At 42.1% G+C, this 24694-nt stretch overlaps 1 protein-coding gene across 8 annotated transcripts in view; it reads right to left on the bottom strand.

Annotated features, from left to right (window-relative positions):
- Window positions 1–24694, bottom strand: part of fig4a (FIG4 phosphoinositide 5-phosphatase a) — a 161955-nt gene that overhangs the window by 79789 nt on the left and 57472 nt on the right. For all 8 annotated transcript variants that reach the window (XM_069887570.1, XM_069887572.1, XM_069887569.1 and 5 more), the window contains 3 exons: window positions 20945–21042; window positions 12990–13123; window positions 1181–1294 (listed from right to left, as the gene is read on the bottom strand). In XM_069887570.1, the coding sequence (XP_069743671.1) occupies window positions 1181–1294; window positions 12990–13123; window positions 20945–21042 (346 nt within the window). The remainder of the gene's footprint in view (window positions 1–1180; window positions 1295–12989; window positions 13124–20944; window positions 21043–24694) is intronic.

The following is a 24694-nucleotide window of genomic DNA, read 5'->3' as shown; positions in this document are numbered from 1 at the left end:
GAAACTGCTCAAAATGACAGTGCTCTGCCAGTTTACGCAACGATGCCAGGTATTCACTTACTGTTTCTCCTGGTCCTTGTCTCCTTTCATAGAATCGTTGTCTTTCTGTCATAACTGGTGGTTTGAGGGTTAAGTGGTTCCTTATAGCTGTGCATAATTCGTTGAATGTCTTTGTCCCTGGATCCTCTGGGGCCAGCAAGGAAGAGGGCACGTTTTCAGTTTACTGGACTTTACACAATATTGTGGGATACGCAGTAGTAGTTAAACCGTTCTACATAGTTATCCCAACTTTCTTCTACTTCATTGAATTCCCTGAACTTTCCTTCGACTATCTTGGAATGCTTTCACCTTGATCTTTAGGTGGAAATTTGTTGGGGTTGTTAGGTAGTCATTTTCTACCTTCTGTTGTTTTTCTTCTCCCGGTTGGTGCATGGAGTATGTGTAGGGTTCGTTTCGTTCCTCGTCGCCACTGTTGTGTATGCACTCACACAATTAAGACTCGGAGACGTAATGCTTTCTTATCTTTTACTTCTATTAGACTAACATGGCTACTGACACACAGGGTTTTATATATATATATATATATATATGGAAGGGTGACATCATGACGTGCATGGGCTTATTACCAACACTTATTGTCTCCTATTTGAACATGACAGACCAAGCTGATTCTCATATTATGGCCACTTAGGTGTCAGAAATTTGCCCTTGCAACATTCACAAAACACTAACCAAAATTTGAGATATGGAATAAAATTAATTGTGACTGAGTGTGAAATAAATAAATAACAATTTTTAAAATACTAAACTCGCAGTTCTTGACGCAAGTGCCAATGACACGCATTCGCCTAATGGAAAAATCATAAAACGAATGGCTTCTGAGAATGCAATCCCCTTGTAATGTGGGAGTCACCTGTTCATTGATTGTAGTGGTTCATTGTTGTTGATTAAACTTCACTTGTGAGACAGATTGTAAATGATGTCCAAATTGTACAAGCAATAACCACAATTCCATGAACATGTTAATAAAATGGAATGGATAATTCACAAATACTGTTGTACATTTATTCTAAATTTACAAACAACAATCCTTACTTTGTGTTTCCGATCCTATTTGGATTGCTTATGCATATTTAACTGGAAGTCACTAAATAATCACATCACTTTTTTGGAATCTCACCTTTCACCTGGTAAAGAGTTAGAATGAAAATCTGGATGATTAACGAAGAAGCCTGTTCTTTTCACAACATCTTCTGCAATTAAATTAAGCCGATCCAAGACATTGCAGAGCTTACTAAAAAACAATTGAAAGCATTAACCTTTTAAATTTGTTAAACCTTACATATCAACTCAAAATATATTTAATCTGGAATATTTATTTTTCTAATGGTCTAGTTTTGAAGAAGTAATTAAGGCAAGATATGTCATTTGCTGATTTTATGCAATAAAAATCTTGTATTTGCATATACATTTTGAATTCTCCATTCCTCCTCTGGATGCAGTTTTGTAACATTTTTTCCCATACAAATTAAAGATAGGATCTGCTAGAATATATGATATCTACCACTATTCTTGCAATATTGACCCAGGGAAAGAGAAACAATAGAAGCAGACAAAATGACAGCTAGGTTTCTCACCCCTACTTCATTTGCAGGATTGCATTCAAAAGGTTCCCCAAACCCATTATCCTTGAAAGTGAATAGTAGTGGACCTCTCAGATCGGCAGCAAGTTGGTTGAGCCAACAAAAGATTCTTCAAGGGAGGGGAGAAGGGAGAGAGGGGGTGAGGGGGAGAAGTGGGGAGGGGGAAGCGAGGGGGGAGAGAGTGGGAGAGAGAGAGAGAGATTTGTTTCTCATGAATACAATCAATAAATTAACCTTTCTGGTACATCAGGGAAGAAAATTCCAAAAATTAATGACCTTCATATGGAATACTTCCACATTTCAATTTAAAGTGGTTTAGTCCTTATTTTGAAACTATTATCCCATTCTAGAATCCTCAATCAGGAGAAAGTCATCTACTCTGTTGTGCCCTCTAAAAACTTCACAAGCTTCAATGAGTTTGAGTAAATTTTAAGCTTAAAAGGATAGCCTACTCAGTCTCCTCAAATGCTGATCTACCATCTAAGGCACTAAGCTATCAAATTTTTATTGTTCTCCTACAGCAAGTATATCCTTCCTTAGAAAAGAGTCAAATTCACAATAGATCAAGTGTAGTCTTAACAAGGCCCAATATAATAGCACTAAATCATCTTTACTCTGGCAATAAAGTCAAATGTACCATTTGTTCTCCTAACTACTGATTACCTGTGCATGTCAGCTTTCAGCAGTAAAAGCACCCTGGTTCCTTCGAACATCAACATTTCCCAAACTGAAATTATTTTAAAAGTTCAGATTTTCTACTTTTTTCCCCCAACCAGATTGGATAACCTCACTTTCTCCATATTCCACTCCATCTGCCATGTTGTTTCCCTCTCAAACGTAATTTGTATATTTCCTTGAGAAGCCTCTTTGCATCCTGCTCACAGTCTCACTTGGCTTTGTGTCATCAGTGAACTTATAAATGTTACATTTGATCCACAGCCAAAATGTTAACAGATCACGAATAGTTGGATTCAACACAAGATTCCTTAATATAAACTATTCATCAGTTTTCCAACCAGAGGACCACCCTCCAATTCCCTATCTTTGTTTTCTGTTAACCAACTCTCAATCCACATCAGAATATTATCCCCAAATTCATATGCGTTAATCTTGTGTTGAACCTTGATGAACATCACTGAAAATCTAAATATACTCATTTCCTTCATCTATTTTACTAAATACTGTATATTTAGGCATTTGAGTCAACTGGCAGATAGGTTAACCCTCCTTTTTATGGTATATCTGGTGTTCAAGTTGATCCCCATTTTCTGGCTGTCTGTGGCTCCAAGGAACAATGCAAAATTTTTTTAAAATACCCTAATCGCCAAGTAACAATGCTGTAAATTATCGTAAGCAAGTAAAATGAAACAGGAAAAAAAACCTCAGTCTATGTGGCAGGAGCAGCGACCTTGTTCTCCTGAGCAGGAGTGGTGACCTCAGGCTCTATAAATGTCTTGGTAGATTATGGCAGCATTGGTGGTGGGGAGGTGCTTCCAGGGTCAACTAATACACCAAATTGGCGATTAAAGGAATGACTATTCACTGCTTCATCATTAATACCTAATGCTTCCACCTTCCTTACTAACCTCTTATGGGGAACCTTATCAAAAGCCTTACTAAAGTCCAAATAGGCAACATTCACTGCCTTCCCCATATCAACCTTTTTAATAACCTCCTTGAAGATTTGTTAGACATGATCTACCACATTCAAAACCATGCTGTCTACTCAGAATCAATCCCTGTCTTTTTGGAAGAGTTCAGGAGTAGACAGGTATTGATGCAGTTGTACAGGACCTTGGTGAGACCTCACCTGGAGTACTGTGTTCAGTTTTGGCCTCCTTATTTGAGGAAGGACATCATTGCCATGGAGAGAGTGCAGAAAAGGTTGACCAGATTGATACCAGGGATGGCGGGACTTGCAATATGAAGAAAGGCTAGAACGACTGGACTTGTACTCACTGGAGTTTAGACGATTAACAGAAGATTTAATAGACATGTTCAAAATTCTTAAGGGATTTGACAGGTGTAATGGAAGATTTAAATTGTGTTTTTTACTTTTGCAGCCTTTGTTTCTGGAAGGCTGAGAACCTGCTTGTGTTTTAGAATCAGCAGACATAAGCTAAATTCCACCCAGGGGTCAGATATGCAGTTATCTGACGAAAGGACATCTGTGTACCAAGAACATTTAATCTTCCTGCTTGTTTTTTTGGTCACAGACTGACAGAGGCCTAGTCTTGATGCAAAATAAACCATTGTATTCAAAGTGATAAGCTGAAAATTATGTTATTCGATAGAAGCCTAGCATGCTAGCTTGCTCGCTTATCTTTCTTGCTGTGCTGGGAATAGGGGCTTGGGTAAGCAGTTCTTGGGTAATATAAGCCATGGTCCTGCTGCTGAAGTTTGAGACTCTCCGAGAGGTGGCCACATCTCTCAGCAAGAAGAAGAACTTCTAGAGTCCAGCCAACATCCCGGTCGGGGGAGGTGGAGAAGCTGCTACTGGCGCCCTGACAACCTACAAGTGTGCAGTCGTTGCCTCGCTTCGACAGTTGGGACCAGTCCAGGCGTTGTTAAGTATAGTTGGGAAGGGCTTGCATATTGTAGTTTGAAATCAGCTTTTGAATTTGTAATAAACATTTGTATAAACTGAACTGCTCTCGGTGTGTGTGTCTATTTTCTTTCGGTCGCTCAAACACTGCGACCAATCTAAAACGAACAAAATGAGAGGTATAAGTTTACCCAAGACAACAGGCTAGATGCAGGAAGATTGTTCCCAATGTTGAGCAAGTCTAGAACCAGGGGTCACAGTTTAAGGATAAAGGGGAAGTCCTTTAGGACTGAGATGAGGAAGAATTTTTTCACTCAGAGGGTGGTGAATTTATGGAATTCTCTGCCACAGGAAGTGATTGAGGCCGGTTCCATAGCTATATTTAAGAGAGAGTTAGATTTAGTACTTGTGACTAGGGGGATCAGGGGGTATGGAGAGAGAGCTGGAACAGGGTACTGAGTGGATGATCAGCCGTGATCAAAATGAATGGCGGTGTAGGCTTGAAGGGCCAAATGGCCTACTCCTACACCTATTTTCTATGTTTCTATGTTTCCAAGTAGTTGTATATACCATCTCTAATTTACCCACCACTGACGTCAGACTTACAGGTTTAATAATGCCAAATTGGCATCAGTTTTTGACCTGTAATTAAGATCTCAAAAGTATACCTGGCGTGCAAGTCGACCTCCATTTTTTGAGTGATTTTTGAGGGTTTTATGACTTGACTTGTGTGCCAAAATATACATCCTCAATGGACTCATTAGTCAAACATGATTTTCCTTTTACAATTCCAAGTTCAATGTTATTGTCATCAGCGCATTTCCAGACCATAATGCACACAGAGTACAATCCACACACAAATGACAAATATACATATCAATCCACAATAAATATATATAAAAATAATTTACGGGTTTCTAAAATTGTTCAACAGCCTCACTGCTGCAGGAAGGAGCTGTTTTCCAGCCTGGAATTTGTGGCTTTTATGCTCCTGAACCTTTTCCTTGATGGTAGTTTCCTCAAAGATACTGCAGACTGGATGGTAAGGGTCCTTAATTATTATTCTGACCTCTCTTTAAGCTCCACTCCCAGTAGTTGTCATCTTTAAAGCAGTTTTAATCACCCACAGTACTGACCATCGATCTGATGCTTTGCAGCTATCAAACCACATTATGATGCAGCCAGCCAGGACACTCTCTATTGTGTTCCTGTAGAATGTTGTTAGGATGGTGGCTGTTAGCCTTGGCCTCCTCAACCTCCATAGGACGAGTAAATGTTTCAAACAAGCGTCAATCATACCTGTGGCCAAGAAGAGTGCAGTAGCCTGCCTAAATGAATATCAGCCAGAGGCACTCACATCAATAATGATGAAATATTTTGAAAGGCTGATGTGGAAGCCTATTAGCTCCTGTCTGAGTGGCGACATGGACCCATTCCAATTCGCCTACCTTAGCAACAGGTTTACGGTGGATGCTATCTCACTAGCTCTACAGAAAGCCCTAGAATACCTGGAGAGCAAATATGCAAACATCAGCTTTCTCTTTATTGACTATAGTTTGGCAATCAACATCATTATCCCCTCAAAATTGATCTGCAAACTCCAAGATCTGGGACTCAGCATCCCACTGTGTAAATTGATCCTGGATTTCCTCACCTCAAGACCACAGTGAAGATTGGTAAGAACATGTATTGCAATTACTTCAAAATCAGATACACATTTGGGTATGGCAAGATGGAATGCAGAAATTAAAAGTTGTATTCCTTTGGAAAAAAATAAATACAATTTGAGAAATAAATATGCTATATTTCTACAAATTTGGCACTCATATACTCAAATATTAGGTTTAAATTGTGCTTCCTATGCCTCTGGTCCTGTGAGAGTCTCCTCCGACTTGTATTAAAGAATTTTATTTAAATATGTGTTAGATGACACCTCTCTGTCCAATCCTGAAAGTTTCTTTTCTTTCACTTTATATAACTATATTATATCTTTATATTAGCTATTTTGAGGGTGGGGGGAAGGGGTTATATACCATCAAGACCTGGGCCTCAATACCTCACTGTGCAATTGGTATCCCGGATTTTCCTCCCTCAAGATAGTTAGCGTAGTGACAGCACGGTTAGTGTGGCAGTTAGCGCAATGCTGTTACAGCACCAGAAATTGGGACCCGGGTTCATATCTCATGCTGTCTGTAAGGAGTTTGTATGTTCTCCTCATGTCTGTCTGGGTTTTCCCTGGGGGGAGGTGGGCTCCGGTTTCTTCCCACCATTCGAAATCTACTGAGCTTGTAGGTTAATTGGGTGTAATTGGGCGGCACAGGCTTGTAGGTCAAAATGGCGTTACCATGCTGTATGTTTAAATTTTAAAAAATACCACAATCAGCGAGGATTGGTAAGGACATCTCCCCTACAATCTCCATTAGTACCTGAGCAACACAGGGCTTCATTTTAGCCCCCTGCTTTACTTCCTGTACAGCCATGACTGTTTGGCTTCTTACGACAACATCATCTGACAATTTGCTGACGATACCACGGTAGTGGGTGGAAAGAAAAGGGATATTCAGTCAGCTTAAAGGTGAGAGGCTGATAATTTGGCTGAATGGTGTACTAACAACAACCTCTCACTCAATGTCACCAGAACCATGGAGCTAATTGTGGACTCTAGGAAACAAAAAAACAGATGTGTACGACCCAATGATCACTGGGGGATCAGGGGTGGAGAGGGTGAGCAAAATGAAATTCCTGGGTGTCACAGAGGACCTTTCCTGGAACCCAACACACTAATATCATCGTGAAGAAAGCCCCTCAATGTCTGTACTTCCTCAAAAGTTTGCAGAAGTTTGGAATCACATTGAAAACCTTGGATCGTGGAAAGTGTGCTGACTGGCTACATTATGGCCTGCTACAGGGGCAGCAATATCTGTGTGGGAAGTCCTGCAAAGGGAAATGTTCATAGCTCAGTTCATCAAAGGCAGAACTCAGTGCTCCAAGAAAATCGACATGGAAGAAATACCGCCATTGTAAAGATAGTAATTGTTACAACCCCAAACCAACAATAGAAGGCACTATACAAAAGAGGGTTATTCTATCTCTATTTTATTATTAACTATTAGCACTACAAATTCTTATCCGAATTACCCCCACTATATGCTGCTTCTACAATGATAAAGAAATTATAAAGAGTGTGTACGTGAAAAAAAAAAACCTTTTTAGTCTGTGCCCACAAGTGAAAAACAAAAGAAGGAACAAAAAATCTCCCAATCCCCAGGTCAGTCTGGTCAAGTAAGTCAGTTCAAAAACACAGTCCACAGAATTCATTCTCCAAGTTCAATGCCCCAATTCAGTTTCTCTACTGAATACAAAAAGACTACATACGAATGTGGGAGAGAGAGGGAGGGAGACGGGGTGGGGGGGAAAGAGATAACTGATGTTGCCTGGGCAGTAAACTTATGAATCCTTTGCAGGTTTCTTCCATGGTTTGGTTTAACCACCTCGCTTAGGAAGCCTGTGCCTTTAATACAGCTAATGTAGCGGTAGCTACCAACTCTGAAACACACCACAGGATGCTGAGGGGTTTCAGTTGAACTAATTTTTCAAACAACGCGCGCGCCCATTAAGGGCAGCATGTGCTCCACCCCGCATGAGCCGTAACGTCATCACGTTGCCCAAGGAATTTGCTGTGGCCTGAGCCACGAGGCACTGAGCTACTACCGACAGCGGTATCTTCCCACAGCTGCCCCACTGGTGCAGCGATACAAGTGTGGGGTGGTTCGCCATGAGAGATGTGCACCGCCACACAACCCCTCCCAGAATCGGCTTGCGCGTCTCGCCACTTGGGCGGCTGATCCCATCGTTTGGGTTGGGCAGTTAGCACTGGCTGGCAAAGGTCCAAGTGTGCTGCCTTGAGTCTATTGACTGTAAATATCTCCTCCCTGCCCCCAATGTCCAAGGTGAATGTCTTGTCCAAGCGTTTCAGGATTTTATAGGGACCCTTGTAAGGGTGTTGCAGGGGTACCAGGTGTGGGCCTCACCGGACGAAAACAGCTCCTTGGGGGTGCAGGTCGGATGGCTGCCGTGGTGAGCTTGTCCAGCAAGTCTGCCAGGAGGGTCTGGTTCTCGGTCCTGGAGCTCATGCTTGGGCCGATGAACTCCGCGGGCAGCGATAATGGTGCGCCATAGACCAGCTCTGCGGACGATATCTGTAGGTCTTTCTTTGGGGCTGTTCTGATGATGAGCAGGACCCAGGGCAATTAGTCCGTCCAGTTGGAGCCGGTGAGGTACGCCATGCGGGCTGACCTGAGGTACAGATGGAAGCGCTCTATGAGTCTGTTGGCCTGGGGATAAGCGGTAGTATGGTGAAGCTTAGTCCCCAGGAGGTTTGCCAGCAGTGACAAGAGGGCAGATGTGAACTGGGCGCCCATGTCGCTTGTCATGTGCAGTGGGACTCTGACCCTAGCAATCCAGTGTGCGAGCAGAGTTCTGGCACAGGACTTGGCAGAAGTGTCTTTTAGTGGGATGGCTTCTGGCCACCTTGTTGTGTGGTCGACCACAGTCAATAGGTAGTGGGCGTCACTGGGGGCCTATGATATCAATATGAATGTGCTCAAACCTCTTGGCCAGGGGGTCGAATTGCTGCATCAGGGCCTTATCATGGCGCTGGACTTTAGAGGTTTGGCAATGTGTGCAGTTCCTCGCCATCTGGGGCACTTGCTTCTTGAGGCCGTGCCACACGAAACGTTTCGCTATTATGCACACCGAGGCCTTGATAGGGGCTGAGCTAAGTCATGGACCATTCTGAAGGCCTGCGTCCTCCATTGTGGTGGAACTACTGGGCGCAGGGAGCCAGTGGAGACATCGCAGAGTAACGAGTCGGGGGATGTCCGGTAGCCTAAGGTCCTCGAGGTGGAGGCCCGTGATGGTGGTGTGGAAGGTCTGTGTTTCCTTGTCCCCTTTCAGTGCCTGCGCTAGTTGGGCATAGTCCAGGACGGGGAACAAATTGTGGATCATGGCCACGAGAGCGCCTCGGCAATGACATTGTCCGTACCTGCCCAGTGTCGGACGTCAGTAGTGAAATCAGAGACGTAGGACAAGTGTCACTGCTGGTGCGCCAACCAGAGGTCTTTGGCCATGGCGAGGGCTTGGGTGAGCAGCTTGTGGTCAGTGAATACTGTGAAAGGCTTGCCCTCCAGGAAGTACCGAAAGTGCCTGATGGAAAGGTACAGGGCCAGGAGCTTCCTGTCGAAGGCACTGTACTTAAGTTCGGGAGGGCGGAGGAGTGTGTTGAAGAACGCAAGTGGGCGATTGTTCTATGACGTCCTCGATGGCCGTGGCTGAAGCATCCACTGAGAGTGAAGTGTGGGTGTCGAATCACGAGTGGGCCAGTAGGGTGGTGCTCGCCAGGGCATCTTTTGTCGCGGCAAAAGCTGATTTGGCCTCTTCTGTCCACTCCAGGTCTTAGTTTTGGTGGCAATTAATGTGAACAACGGTCGTATGATGTGAGCTTCTCCTGGGATGAAACAGTGGTAGAAATTGACCATCCCGGTGAATTCTTGTAGACCCTTGAGGGTGTCAGGTTTCGGGAACTGGCGTACAGCTGAAACCTTTACCGGTGATGGGGCGGCCACACCCACGGAGATGGTATGGCCCAGGAACTGCAGGGACTCTTGTCGAACTGGCATATGGCCACGTTGACAGTGAGGCCGAATTCTGCCAGGCGAGCAAATAGTTCGCGGAGATGGATTTGGTGTTCATTGTAGTCCCGACTGGTGATAAGGATATCATTGAGATAAACATGAAATCCAGATCTCTGCCCACTGCGTCCATTAACCGTTAGAATGTCTGGGCTGCGTTTTAAAGGACAAAGGGCATCCTCAGAAACTCAAATGGGCCGAAGGGAGTGATGATGGTGGTTTTGTTAATACCATTGGGGTGGATCAGGATTTGATGGTACCCCCATCCCAGATTGATCTTGTGTCGATCAAATGGCGGTAGTCTCCGCAAGGGGGCCAACTCCCGGAAGCCTTCATAACCAAGTGGAGGGGGAATGCCCAAGGGCTATCTGACCTGCGGACGATCCTCAGCTCCTGTTGTCGGGAGAATTCCTCCTTCCCCAGTTGTATCTTCTCGGGGGGCAGCCGTCTGGCTTTGGAGTGGAAGGGGGACCGGGGGTCAAGATACGGTGGTGGACACCATATTGAGGCATGGCAGAGGTGAATTGAGGTCGTAGGATGGTGGGGAATTCATTGAGTATACAAGTATTTTTGTCCTTGGGGGCGCTGAAGGTAGCTATTCCCGGGTCGCACGTGCCTGTGGAATTGAGACGGATGGTTTGAAAACTGCAGGTGTGCACTAGACGTTTGCCTTTTATGGCGACAACAAGCTGTGCACCCGGAGGAGGTAGACTCCCTGGAGTGCCGTACCCACCGTGGCCAGCACGAACATTCAGTGAAATTTGTCTTTGCCAAGCTGAATCTGAAAGCTGCGCATGCCGAGGGTCTTGATCGTGGATCTGTTGGCTGCTCGTAGCGTGGGGCCTCATGCTTGGGTGCGGGTCTCGAGGATAGTTAGGGGAAAGCACACTCAGCTCGGCTCCAGTGTCCACCAAGAAATGTCAGTCGCTGGTCTTGTTGGTTACGTGCAGGAGGCCGTTAGTATAGCCAGCCGTCACAGCCATCAACGGCAGCTGGACGGCTCGTTTCCCTGAAACGAACAGGGCTGCCTGCACTTGCGGGTTTGAGCCCCCCAGCGTTGATGGTAGAAGCTCCAGGTGGCGTGGGGTTCTTCGGGTTAGTGTTTGGGGGGCGCCTGCAGTCAGCTGGGTTCAGGGCAGATGACCTGACTGAGGGCGGCCTCGTTTTCTCATTTAGTCTCCCAGAGCACATCCGCGTGGGCTGCAACTCTCTGTGGATCTTAGAAGTCCTTGTCCACCAGCAGGAGTTGGATGTCTTCTGGCATCTGTTCGAGGAAAGCTTGCTCAAACATCAGGCAGAGTTTGTGGCCCTCTGCTAGTGCGAGATCCCATCCATGAGGGTTCCGTCGCCCAGGCCATCCAGGTGCAGGAGCCTGGCAGCGCACTGCCAACAGGAGAGACCGAAGATGCCGAGGAGGAGGCTTTTGAGGGAGAGGTATTTACCTTCCTCTGGTGGGTCATGGATCAAGTCATCCTGACAGCGGTTTCTTGATCGAGGGCACTCACGACATGGTAAAACATCGTGGCGTCTGAAACTGCGCCTCCGCCTGCCCGATCCAAGTGCATGGGCAATGTGTTCAGAAGTGGGGGGGGGAGGGGGTGTGGGGGAGGAAAGAGTTTCACCGCGATCGCATTGACTACTGCTGAATCCATGTCGAGAGGCCAGAAAAACGTCTGGACTCGCTGAAACACACCTCAGGACGCTGAGAGGTTTTAGCTGAACTCATTTATTTGAACTTCGTGCACACCTTTTAAGGGCAGCGTACACTCCGCCCCAGCGGTGATGTCATCACGTTGCCCGAGGCGCGCACTGTGGCCTGAGCCACGAGGCACTGAGCTACCCCCAACAGCGCCATCTTCCCAGTTCACCACGAGAGATGTGCGTCTCTACACTTCCCCACAATTTCATTTTTTGCAGCAGACAACCAAGTGTCCTTTCTTTGCCACACTCTCGAATTCAGTCATCCAGAAATCTTTCTCAGCACAGAGAGAGATCTCTGCGTATCTTTCTGGCTCCTCTACCGAACTCTCTGTATCTGCCTTCACCATGCCCGGGGCATTCTGATTCTCTCTCTCTCTCTTATTCCTTATCTGCCCAGCTTGACCTTGGCAAACCAGCACTGAGTTTCACAGTTCTTCATTAGAGATCCAATTCTTTAAATGACAGTCCACAGTCCAAAAGGTCAGTTCATGGTCCATAACAAAGATCCATCAAAGATCTACACCACCTAGGACATGCTCTGTTCTCACTGCTGCCATCAGGAAAGAGGTATAATAGTTGCCTCGAGGCTCATACCACCAGATTCAGGAACAATTTCTACCCCTCCACCATCAGACTTGTAAACAACAAACTCAATCAGATGCATTTAAGCACTCTTACTTTGGTCAATATTTATTATGAAATTTTTTTTGTATTGCAGTTTGTTTATATTTTTTTATTAGTTTACATTTATCTGTTATGTATACATTTATTTTCTTGAGTACAGTTTTTTTAACACTACCGATAAGTAGAAATTCTTAATTTAAAAAAAAATTGGACATACAGCATGGTAACGGGCCATTTCGACCCACAAGTCCATGCCACCAAATTTATACCCAATTAACCTACACTCCTGGTACATTTGAAATGTGGGATTAAACCGGAGCCCCCTGGGAAAACCCACGCAGACACAGGGAGAACGTACCAACTCTTTATAGACAGCGTGAGATTCTAACCCCAATCCCCGGTACTATAAAAGCGCTCACCGGTATATCATCCATGCCGCCCCTCGCTCACAAGGTGAAGAATCTCAAGGATGCATGCGATGTCATATATGTACTTGAACAATAAATCTGATCTTTAAACATGGCTCTGGATGGGGGAGCATTTCCCCTTAATTCTCTCTGAATTTATTTTTCCTAAAATTCACAATATCACTTGTTGCAAAATGTTCACTTGATGTCCAAGATAGTTTCCCTTACATCTGTGGAATTTAACTCTTTCCACATTTGGTCAAGGTAGTAATGATGTTTAGAAACAAGCAATTTAATTTTTTTTTTTTAAAAATTGGATCTGGAACTCTCTTTAAAAAGTCTTACATGATTTCCAGACAGATAGAAGTAAAAATGTTACCTTTTAGTATATTTGGCCATATCCCATGCAATATATTGAATACCATACTCAGGTGGTAAAAACTGGTTCAGATACGTAACTGCAGAAAACAGGGCTTCACTCAATATCCTTTCATGTTTTCTTTTCTCACGTTTCTAAACAAAAAACAGAATGTAAAAAAAATCTTAAATGAGTAACGGAGACTTCTCATCATATATTGGATCCCGTTCTTCAATGGAACAGAAAAGGAGGAAAATTTTACTAAGCTACTTAATAAACTATCAAGCAAACTTGATGAAATAAGTCTTAACTCCGCAGATTATTGATTAAAAAAAAATTTAGACATACAGCACCATAACAGGCCATTTCAGCCCATGAGTCCATGCTGCCCAATTTACACTGTTAGGAGTCCAGAGGACCCCAAATCCCAGCAGCAATAGAGATTCACCAAGACAGTGGTTACTTAAAAAGTTACTTTTAATTATCTTTAAACATAAAAACAGGATCAAACTTTAGCTTATTACTATTAACCCCCTTCTTATTTTAAGCGCACATCTATGTAATGTGTATATGTTGAGGAAAGTTCTTTGATTCACAGTCCAATCTCACTTCTCACTCCTCCAAGTTCACTGGTATCAGGCAATTCTTATACTGTGCACAGAATTTAACATTTATGAATTTTGACCAGGCTCTTGGGAAAAGGTAAATGGTTAATGCTCAGGAAGGTTCTTGTTGGTTTGAGAGATTTGGATAAACACAAACTGATTCCCTCCGATCAGCCACTTCAGTGTCTTGCCGAAGAAACTTGCTCCACCATGGGTTTTCCAAATGATAACCTCTTCTTCCAGGTCACCACAAAGTTCCTCTTGTTTCCCTTATTTCAGGAGAAATGGACCATTTCCTCTTGTAAGGACTACAAGGACTTTTCAACAGCTGAACTCAGAACTCACAACCCATCTTCAAAATGGGGTTTCAACAGGCTGCTAGCTTGCCATGTTGCATACTGTAAAACCCTCTGCAGAACTGTTTTTCTCTCCTTCTGTCTCTCTGAGAAATCCTATTGGTTCTTTCCTCTCTCTCTCTGCTTGCAAAACCACATGACCCCACTTAGAACAGCAAACTGCAACCAGACAGATTGCCATCACCAGAATCAGTTTCTGCCTGGGCATCTGTTGCTTTAAAGATCATAGTTCATTTACTCCACAGCATCAGTCCAATTAACACCTACTTGCGAAGTCTCCATAGGCATTTTTCAAAGTTTCTGCAAAGTCTCTGTGGACATGAAGTCTTTCTTTCAGCAAAGCTCTTGCATTTTAAATGAGATGTGTTTTATAAGTATCTGTGTTTTGTTTGTGAAGTGGCCTACACTAAATCCCCACAATCTATCTCTTTTAAAGACATATTAATAAAAAATATAATATACCCTGTAACAACACTCAATAACCTACAAGTCCAGTGCGTTTCAAACAGTAGGATAAAACCAGAGCCCCCAGGAAAAACCTATGTAGACACAGGTAGAATGTACAAATTCTAATATACAGTGCAGAATTCGAACCCAGGACCTGAATGCTGGCATTGTAAGGGCGTTGCACTAACTGCTACGCTAACTGTGCCGCCCCAGATGAGGTAGTGCAGGCTGCTGGAACATAGAAATCTATAGCACAGTACTGGCCCACCAGCCCAGTGTTGTGCCCATGACGATATGTTGACTAATACAAACCTACTCATTAAACTAAACCTTCCCTACCTTACAACCATAATCCTTTATTTTTTTGTAAACATGTCTAAGAGTCTATTAAATGCTCCCATTGTAGCAGCTTCCACCATCACCCTGACAATGCATTCCAAGCAACCACGACTCTGTGTTTAAAAAAAAACTTACCTCTGATGTCTCCCTTAAACTCTCTTCCCCTCACCTTGTGCAGATGTCTTTTGGTGTTTGCTACTCTCATCCAGAGAAAAAAGTGCTGGGTGTCCACCCTATCAATGCCTCTCAACCTTGATCTTGTAGATCTCTATCAAGTCACCTCTCATCCTTCTTCCCTCCAAAGAGCCCTAGCTCTCTTAACCTTAAAGACATATTCTCCAATAGAGGCAACATTGGTAAATTTCCTCTGCACCTTCTCTAAAGCTTCCACATCCTTTCAGTAAGAGGCAATCAGAACTAAACACAATAATTCAAGAGTGTTCCAGCCAAAGTTTTATAGAGCTGCAACATGTGATGTAATATTTGTAGATGTACTTGGGAGATAAATTGGTAAAATTAGAGAAGGTTACATACACACACACTTTTAAAACAGATCTTATTTGAAATACTGAAGAATTCATATTCAGTGACTCTACAGAAACTATGGAGAATGCTATATACATTTCACAAGTAGGTGGTAATTGAAGTGATGTCATGAAATAAATAGACCAAGGTCGACTGTCTTGAACATCTTTACAAGATTTCTGACCTTTCTGCAAAGTGCTCACTCAAGGCAGACTTGTTGAAAGACCCAATTTTGAATATGGGTTGTGAGTTCTGAATTCAGCCTGTAGACCTTAAAGTGGAAATGGCTGGCTAGAGGGTTTCTCCTGAAATAAGAGAAACAAGAGGAACTTTGTGGTGATCTGGAAGAGATTACCATTTGGAAAACCCATGATGGGGCAATTTTCTTTGGCAAGACAATGAAATGACTGATGGGAGGAAATCAGTTTGTGTGTGTCCAACGTGCCACAAATATCTCTCTGAAACCAACAAGAACCTTCCCGAGCGGTAACCATTTAGCTTTAAGCACCACAGCTTGGTGGAGATTCATAAATGTTGAATTCTGTGCACAGTTTCGGAATTGCCTGATACCAGTGAACTTGGAGAAGTGAGAAGCGAATGATTGGACTGTGAAACAAAGAAATTTCTTGAATATATATACGTTACATACACGTGCACTTAGAATTAGAAGGGGGTTAAGTTAATAGTAATAAGTTAAAGTTTGATCTTGTTTTCATGTTTAAAGAAAATTAAAAACAATTTTTGTTTAAGTAACCATTGTCTTGGTGAATTTCTATTGCTCCTGGGTTTTGGAGTCCTCTGGGCTCATTACATACCCCTCACAGAGCCATACTGACCATCCCTGAGAAGACTTTACTTCTCTAAATACTCTTAAATCCTTTCCCTAAGAATACTCTCCAATAGTTTACCCACCATTGATGTAAGGCTCACTGGTCTATAATGAGCAGGATTCTTCCCTTTACTTTTTATTAAAAAAGCAAAGGGACCACATTTGTCATTCTCTAGTCCTCCAGTAACTCCCATATGGCCAGGGAGGATGCAAAGATCATTGCCAATGCCCCAGCAATCTCTTCCCTCACTGGGGTATATCTTTTTTGGTCCCTGGGACTTAGCAATTCTATTATTTTTAAGAAGATCCAGCACTTCCTCCTTCTTAACCTCATATTGACCAAGGTCTCTCTCTCTCTTGTGAACACTGAAGTACAACCCTGGGCACCCATGGGGATCAGTAGATGTCAGGTAAGTATCTTTTCTGTTTGCTTGAGACTTACTCTTACAATACTTAACTAATACACTTCCATTAAGAATAAACAATATACAAGACAAAAGACAAAAATACAATACTGTACTTACACTGAAGAAACGTCACTTGTATGAATGTACAAATCTTAAAGCATTTTACTTTATTTTCAGTCACATTCCTTGAAAACATTTAACCATTGCTGCATCTACAGGATCCCACCCTCCCCTAAGGAGCCGAGCAAAAGAAGAACAATAACATTATAAACAATGAAACCCCCCCTACCAACTTTATAGATAAAGCCATTGACTGGGGCGACTCTTAATAAGCACAGATAAGGAGACACTTTAAGAGAGACAACCCAACAGCGAGCGGCATCAATGAGCTCTTCATCCTGGGTGATGCTATTGCTGTTTCACACAACTTTATGGAAACAGTTATTTGAACAAAGTAGAGCACAACCTCTAGCTGAACATTTACCTTCAACTTCACCAAAGGTTTATGTGTTACTTCAGAGAACAATTTAAACATGTTTTTTTTAAACCTATTATTTTACATTTTTAATTTCATTTTCCTTAATTTTTTTTTCCCAGTTGCTTGAATTTCAGATACTAGGTGTTTTATTGTATTCATTTCGAACCTTTCCTACATCCCAGCCTCCAGGTATGTGTTGCCTCCTTTATCCTTCAGAGGCCCTACTTCACTCTAGTCATCTTTCTGCTTTTCACATATGCATACAATGCCTGAGGGTTTTCCTTAATCCTACTTTCCAAGCCTTCTTGTGCCTCTTAAGCTCCTTCCTGGCTACCATACAATTCTCATGAGCCCTTCCTGTCTTTTGCTTCTTAAACCTTCTGTAGGCCTCCTTCTTCCTCAACTAGCTGTATCATCTCTTTTTTCAACCTCTGTTCCCCCTATCCTACCATCTTTTCCCTGTCTCAGAGGGACAAACCCGCCCAGAATTCTGCTCAATGATCCTTAAACCCCTTTCACATTACTTCTATGCTTTTCCAAGAAAAGCAGTTCCCAATTCACTCTCTACTGCTCATGCCTATTCCCATCATAATTAGCTCTTCCCAATTAAACACTTTATCATTTGGTCTCTCTTATCCTTGTCCACAACTCTGCTAAAGGTCAGGGAGTTGTGGTCACAGCCACCAAAATGCTTCCCTAATGAGAGGTCTGTCATCTAACCAGGTTCATTAAGCAGTACTAGATCCAACATGCCCTCTCCTCTAGTCAGCTTATACATATACAGTGTCAGGAATCCTTCTTGGACAGACCTGACAAATTCTGCCTCATCTATTCATCTTGTAGTAAGGAGGTCTCGGTCAATATTTGAAAAATTGCAGTCTCCATAACAAAAACTCTTTTGTTTCTGCAAAATCTGTTTACTTATCTTCTCCTCATTCTCCAGTAGACTATTAGGGGATCTGTAGACTAAACCCAATGGAGTGATTGCTCCCTTCCTGTTTCTGACTTCCATCCACACTGACTCGGTAGATAATCCCTCCACAACATCCGCCCTTTCTGCCACTATATTATCCCTGATTACTAATGCTAGTCTCCGGCACCCCCCCCCCCCCACCCCCAACCTTTTACCCTTAATCTTAGCCCTTTTGAAACATCTAAACCCTATGTGGAAGAAATTTTCTGAAGAAAGAATTGATACTGCAAGAGTTAAAGCCAACAATGTTCTTCAAATTAGACAAAACTAGATTTTAAAAGACAAAAACTACAATAAAGGTCTTGATGTAGTTTTCAACAGGTTTACTTCATGATGTAATCCTATTTTCTGCAAAATCTTGTTTGCCCCTCTGTACAAGTATATGTGCATATAGAAGTAGATTTCAGGGTCAGAGAGCAGTGGAGAATGACATCTACTCTCTCGGATACATTATATAAAATGATGTCCATCAAAAGATACTCAAGGTCTCTGATCAGTTAATTTCATCGATACCCAAGTACTTGCATCAGCCAATCACCTGCCAACCTCCTCTACCAATAGCCTAGAATTTCCCTTCTGTATAACTGTCCATTTTTCTCAGTTCCATGAACAGATAATCCCCAACTTATGACCATAATGGGGACCAAAGTATTGGCCGTAACTCGGATTTGGTCGTAAGTCAGGGAATGGGGACCTTGGGATACCGCAGGGAACAGGGACCTCGGGGACCACTGTATACAGCACTTTTAGTACAAAATATGAACTTGTACAGTAGTTTTAATAAGGTTTTAAAAAGTTTTTTGTGCGGGTGAACGTAACTCGCATAGGTCCGAAGTCTAGGACTATCTATACTATCTAATAGCCTCTTAAAAGTTCCTATTGTACCTGCTTCCACCACTGTTACTGGCAGCACATTCCATGCACTCAACACTCTGTGTGAAAAATGTGCTTCTTATATTCCCCTAAGCATCTTAAAATTATCGCCTCATTTCACCCCTGGAAAAAAAAAGCCTCTCATCGTCTTGTACACCTCTATCAGGTCACCCCTTACCCTCCATCGTTCAAAGGAGAAAAGACAAATGTTTACCCAACTTCCGCATAAGGCATACTCTCCAATCTAGGCAGCATCCTTGAAAATGTCCTCTGGAGCTTCCCTAAAGCATCCACATTCTTCCTGTCATGAAGCAACCAGAAATGAACACAATATTCCAAGTGAGGTTTAACTAAGGTCTTGTATAGTTGCAACATTACCTCAAGGTTTTGGAACTCGATCCAATGGTTAATGAAGGCCAACATTCCATACACCTTCTTAAAAGCACCATCAACCTGTGCAGCAGCTTTGAGTGTACAATGCACATAGACCCCAAGATCCCTCACGGTTTGTCCACACTGCTCATTAAGTGGTATTCTCCCTTCAAATTGGACCTACTGAAATGAACCACTTCAAATTTATGGGTTAAACTCCATCTGCACTTCTCAATCCAGCTCTGTATCCTATCAATGTCCCTCTATAATTCGGGAAATCATCCAGAATATCACAAAACCACCAACCTTTGTGTCATCCATAAACATACTAACCCACCCTTGCACTTCCTCATCCAAAAAAATCACAAAGAGGATGGGCTCTAGAACAGATCCCTGCAGAACACCACTGACCTCCAAGTTGAATACGAACCACCTAGAAATACCACAACAATTAACCACAATCACCCCCTGTCTTCTGTGGGCAAGTCAATTCTGCATCCACAAAGCAAAGCCTCCTTGGATCCCATGGCTCCTTACTTTCTGAATGAGCCTTGCATGAGGAACTTTATAAATGTCTTGCTGAAATCCACCACTCTTCCTTCATCAATGTGCTTTTCGTGAAATATTTCAATTGCACACAACATTAAATGGCACGACAATAGGCAATTTTTATTACAAAGCATCTGAAGCTCATTTCAGGACTGAACAGCATATTGAGGTTATGAATAATTTGATACGCCTTGGGATAAAGCTCAGAGAGAAGAGTGCAATTTGGATGTGCGAGTTGAAGGCTCCTGTAGCTCATTCAAGATGGATTCTGAACTCTGAAGATAATGCAGCACATGACTCTAGAACACAGAAATCAACAGCACAGTAGATTTCTATGTTCAGTTACAAATCACAGAAAGTTTATTTCTAACATAGAAATGTTAGAAATTGGTGGATGACTTAATTTCAATATCTTTTCAGGACCAAACAGAGATTTGTGATGTTACTTGTCTTTTTGGCAGTAGGTTCATTTGCGAGTCTGAACAATTCAAAACAATGCAATCAACTTCTAGAATTTGAAGCCGTAGTGCTTGGCAACATCAAAAGTAAAGGCTAACATTCTCATACGAGTTTCCAGAAGCAGTGCAACACATTATCAACAGACACTTTCTCAAGAGTAATGAGCTCAAATGGTTTTACTTATAAAAGTGGAAATTAATTTGTAAAATTGAATTTTTTTTTAAATAATGGGGAGCTGGTGATATCAAAATGAAAATTTAAAAATCTGTTGATGCATCAACACTGATGCGATTTTCAGCAGGGAAAGGCCAGTGCCAAAAGAAAGCAAACTACCTGAAGAAGGAAAATTCGACACTGAATCCAGAAGGTTGCAACATTTCCAGGGGGGAAATGCTGTTCCTCAAGCTTGCATTGGGTTTGGTTATAACTGTGAAAGAATCATCTGAAGAAAGGCAAGAGTGGGAGTGGGAGTGGGATGGAGAAATACTGAAGGCAATAGGAAACTCAGGATGATGCCTGTTAATAGAATAACATAGCTGCTGGGCAACTATCGAATACTACTGCCGAAGATTTGAATTTATGTGGAAAGCGGGAGAAAATTTTAAAGTTAACATTATTTATTACTAACATGCCTCTAATATGGGATTTTAAAAATTAATAGGGTAGATTAGGAGTAGGACACCTGGTCTGACCCTCAATATATTCATAGCTGATGTTTTCAAGAAAGAGAGAGAAGCAAAAAATTCACTCATTATGAAACTCACCTTAACCAGATTCAGGATAATAATAGGAGAGCCAAACCTTTGGAGCATCTGGTCAAAATGAAGAGCAGCTATATGGGCAAAGGGATCTGCCTGATCAACTGTCAAGAAAAAAAAGCAATAAAGTAACACATGAATAAAGCAAAATCAATAAACAATGAGAGACTAAAAACTTGAATACAAGACCATAGTTATATTAAACATTTAAGCAGGGATTCTGACTGCCAAAGAGAGAAATATCCCTATAGATTTCATTCTTTTGAACATCCATTATTCATCTGATCTTCTGGCTTTAAGGAAATGAAGAGAATCAAAGTATTATGGAATATATCAAAATTAACAACAATAACAAAAGGTTAAGCTGTACCCCAAAGATTCCAGCTGTCATATATCTAACACTTTACAAATGTCTCTGGCATTAACAAATATTTTAAAAAGTTAAAAATAAACATCAGAAAACAAAGTCAAACAACTTAACTCAATTAATAGAAATTACCCAAAATCTTCTTGAGAGACTTCCATTTCACTGAAGTGATTGGGATAATTAAAATCATATCAAGTATAATCAGTAACATTTTGGGAACAGTCCTAATGCTGGACTGTGAGTCAACACGAGAGTGCAGTCAGAATCACAACACTAAGGCAGTTTAGAAATTCCACATTTGTGCAAGAGGTCCTCACCTACTGAATCATCACTTTTTTTTTCCATGTGCACCATCTACAACGATTAATGTTTATTATTTATGTATCTTTTGATATTTATCAACTCTTTTTCGGTCTAGTGATTGTGGTAATTGAATTTTTTGCTGTTGTAGGTGGTGCATCTTATATACCCATTTTGGATACAGCAAGTAAGAATTTTAGTCCATAAATTTGAGCACATTATTGAAAACCTCATTGACATTCTTGGTCTCTCACTGAAACGTTATGCTCATTGATCTATTATAAAATTAGGTACAGTAATTAGTTGCAAGCCAAGACAGAACTTTTCATACGGCATTTTAACTGGAAGGAATAAGACGACTATAATGTCAAGTAATTGTCAGCCACTCAGTCTATGCAATTACTGTGGAAATTAACAAAGGCCTTGAAGATTCAATTTCAATATATCAGTGATTTTGAAAGAAAATTATGTTTCACTTGATTTCAAAACTCAAGTCAGTTGGTGTATTAGGGATCCATCCTTCCCAAATCCCAAATTAATTTTTGATTGTATTTTCTTTCCAATGTACAACATTTTGGATTTTGAATTGAAAATAAATTCTGCTCTTATCACCAAACTTATTTAAATAACAATTCTGCTTAAAACTACTGGGCAAGAATTGCCAGAATCAAGTTCTTAAATTTAAGCCTTAAGATCATGGTAAATGGAAATGGGAGTCAGATGATAATTTCCTTGAGATTGCTCTTCCATTCAAAAGTTAACAGCTGAAGCTTCCCTTCCCAAAATTTCCTGTCCTTTCCCAATATTGTTAAATTTCCTTATGAATTAAAAATCAAAGTCAGCTTTGAATATGTTCAATAATTTAGCCTTCACAGCCTTCTGGGGCAGGAAATTCCACAACTATATAGAAATTCTGCCTCATCTCAACCTCTTATTCTGAGTCTTTAAAGGAAAAGATAAAGATTCATTATTGTCACGTAATACTACATTATGAAATTCTTTATCTTTTGTCTACCGTAAGGCAGACAAAGTCACCACTTTGTTCAGCACCCATCGCAGAAACCTCCAGCACCTGGTGTTCCTATGCGGTCTCCCCTCCAAGCACTGACCAGTCCTGAGCCTGCTTAGCTTCCAAGATCAAACTATCTCAGGCATATTCAGGACAGCGGTATACTCTCTGAAGAAGGGAAACCACCTCTCAATACTTACCCTGTCAGCTCTCTCAAAAACAAGATCTCCTTTTAAATTCCAATGAGTACATGCCCAACCTGTTCAACCTTTCTTCCTTCATATCTGGAATCATGCCCTCAATAAAATAATGTTGTCTATAGTTGAAATCAAACTTCAACTGTTTAAGAACCCATTTCCTCAGTCTTCCCAAATATGTCTGCACCTGTTTGCTGACTTTCTGCACTTCATTTTAAACTTTGCCTCCTCACTAAACCTGCCAAATACTCCTTGTATATCATGCCCAAATTTGGTTACAGTACATCTGATTCCTTCCTCCAAACAGTTAATATGTTTTGTAACTAGCTTCAGCTCTGCTTTGATCCCTGTAGCACCACACTGGTTGCAGGTTGCTAACCCAAAAATGGCCCCTTATGCGACCCCCTTAAATTTGCTTGCTGCTTCCTGCTAGGCAGCCAAACTTCCATTCATGAACATGTTATCCAACAACATGACTTCTTATCTTGTGAAGTATAATACAGCAAATATCTTTTGAAAATCCAATTATATTACACTATCATCTCTTCAATCTAGCTGACACTTCCTCAGAGAATTCTAATAATTTTGTCAATTTCCCCTTTAAGCCATTGCGGTCTCTGCTTGATCGGCATATAAATGTTCTACTGTTACTCCTTAAATAATTGATGCCAACATTTTTCCAATAGTAGACATTAAGCTAAATGGAATGTAATAACCCATATTTTGCCTCCTGATCTTTTAAGAATAAGAGTAACATCTTAGAAATTTTCTAAAGCTTTGGGAAGGAAAAACGTGGGTAGGCACAGAAAATCCACAGTCAGCGGTGCAACTCTGGCAATGCGAGGTGCATGTGGCAAGGGATCAAGACCATAACGGATCATGTCAACCATGCGAATATAGGACAATGACACCTCCCTTCTGGACTGAACATCTTCTATTCATAATTTGATGGGAAGAACAGAATGATGCCAAAGAAATCTCCGCGTCCCCCTGAGGAACAGGCCCCCTGTGTAGTCGTGGCCAACATGAGGAGAACCCTATCTAAGATGAACTCACACAAGGCAGTGGAACTAGACAACATACCTGGTTGGGTACTGAAGAACTGCACAGACCAATTGACGGAGGTCTTCACAGACATCTTCAACACCTCACTACAGCAGTCCATCAAGACAGCCACCATCATCCTGGTATCCAGGAGGGCAACAACAACAGGTCTCAATGACTACCACTATGTGGCACTGACCTCCACCATTATGAAATGCTTCAAGAGTCTGGTGATGGAATGAATCAAAGCACATCTCCCAGAGAGGCTAGATCCATTTTAATTCACCTTTAGAAGGAATCATTCCACAGACAATGTTATAACATTGTCGCTTCACTCCATCCTGGCGAATGACGCCTCATATGTCAGGCTGCTGTTCATTGACTTCAGCTCGGCGTTTAATACGATCATTCCCCAAAGGCTGGTGGAGAAGCTGTCCTCGCTGGGACTTAACACCCCTCTCTGTAATTGGATCCTGAACTTCCTAATGGATAAACCATAGTCTGTCTGGATCAGTAGAAGAATATTAACCACTGTCACATTGAGCACTGGTACACTTCAGGGCTACGTGCTCAGTCCACTCCTGTTCACGCTACTGACCCTCGACAGCATCGCCAGATCCAGCTCCAACAGTGTCATCCAGTTTGCAGATGACTGAACAGTAGTCGGCCTCATCAGCAACAACGATGAGTCACACTACAGAGAAGAGGTGGAAAATCTCGTGAAATGGTGCAAGAGGGACAACCTGACACATCTCTCTGTAGTAGAGAGTGGAGAGCAAGTTTCTTGAACTATTGTGAACACTCAACATCTCCTCACTTGTGAGGAAGGCACAATAGTG

This window comes from Narcine bancroftii, chromosome 6, assembly GCF_036971445.1.
Source record: "Narcine bancroftii isolate sNarBan1 chromosome 6, sNarBan1.hap1, whole genome shotgun sequence".
NCBI classification, from domain to species: Eukaryota; Metazoa; Chordata; class Chondrichthyes; order Torpediniformes; family Narcinidae; genus Narcine; species Narcine bancroftii.
The sequence above is the reverse complement of the archived record's forward strand: the minus strand, read 5'-3'. Positions and strand labels throughout refer to the sequence as shown.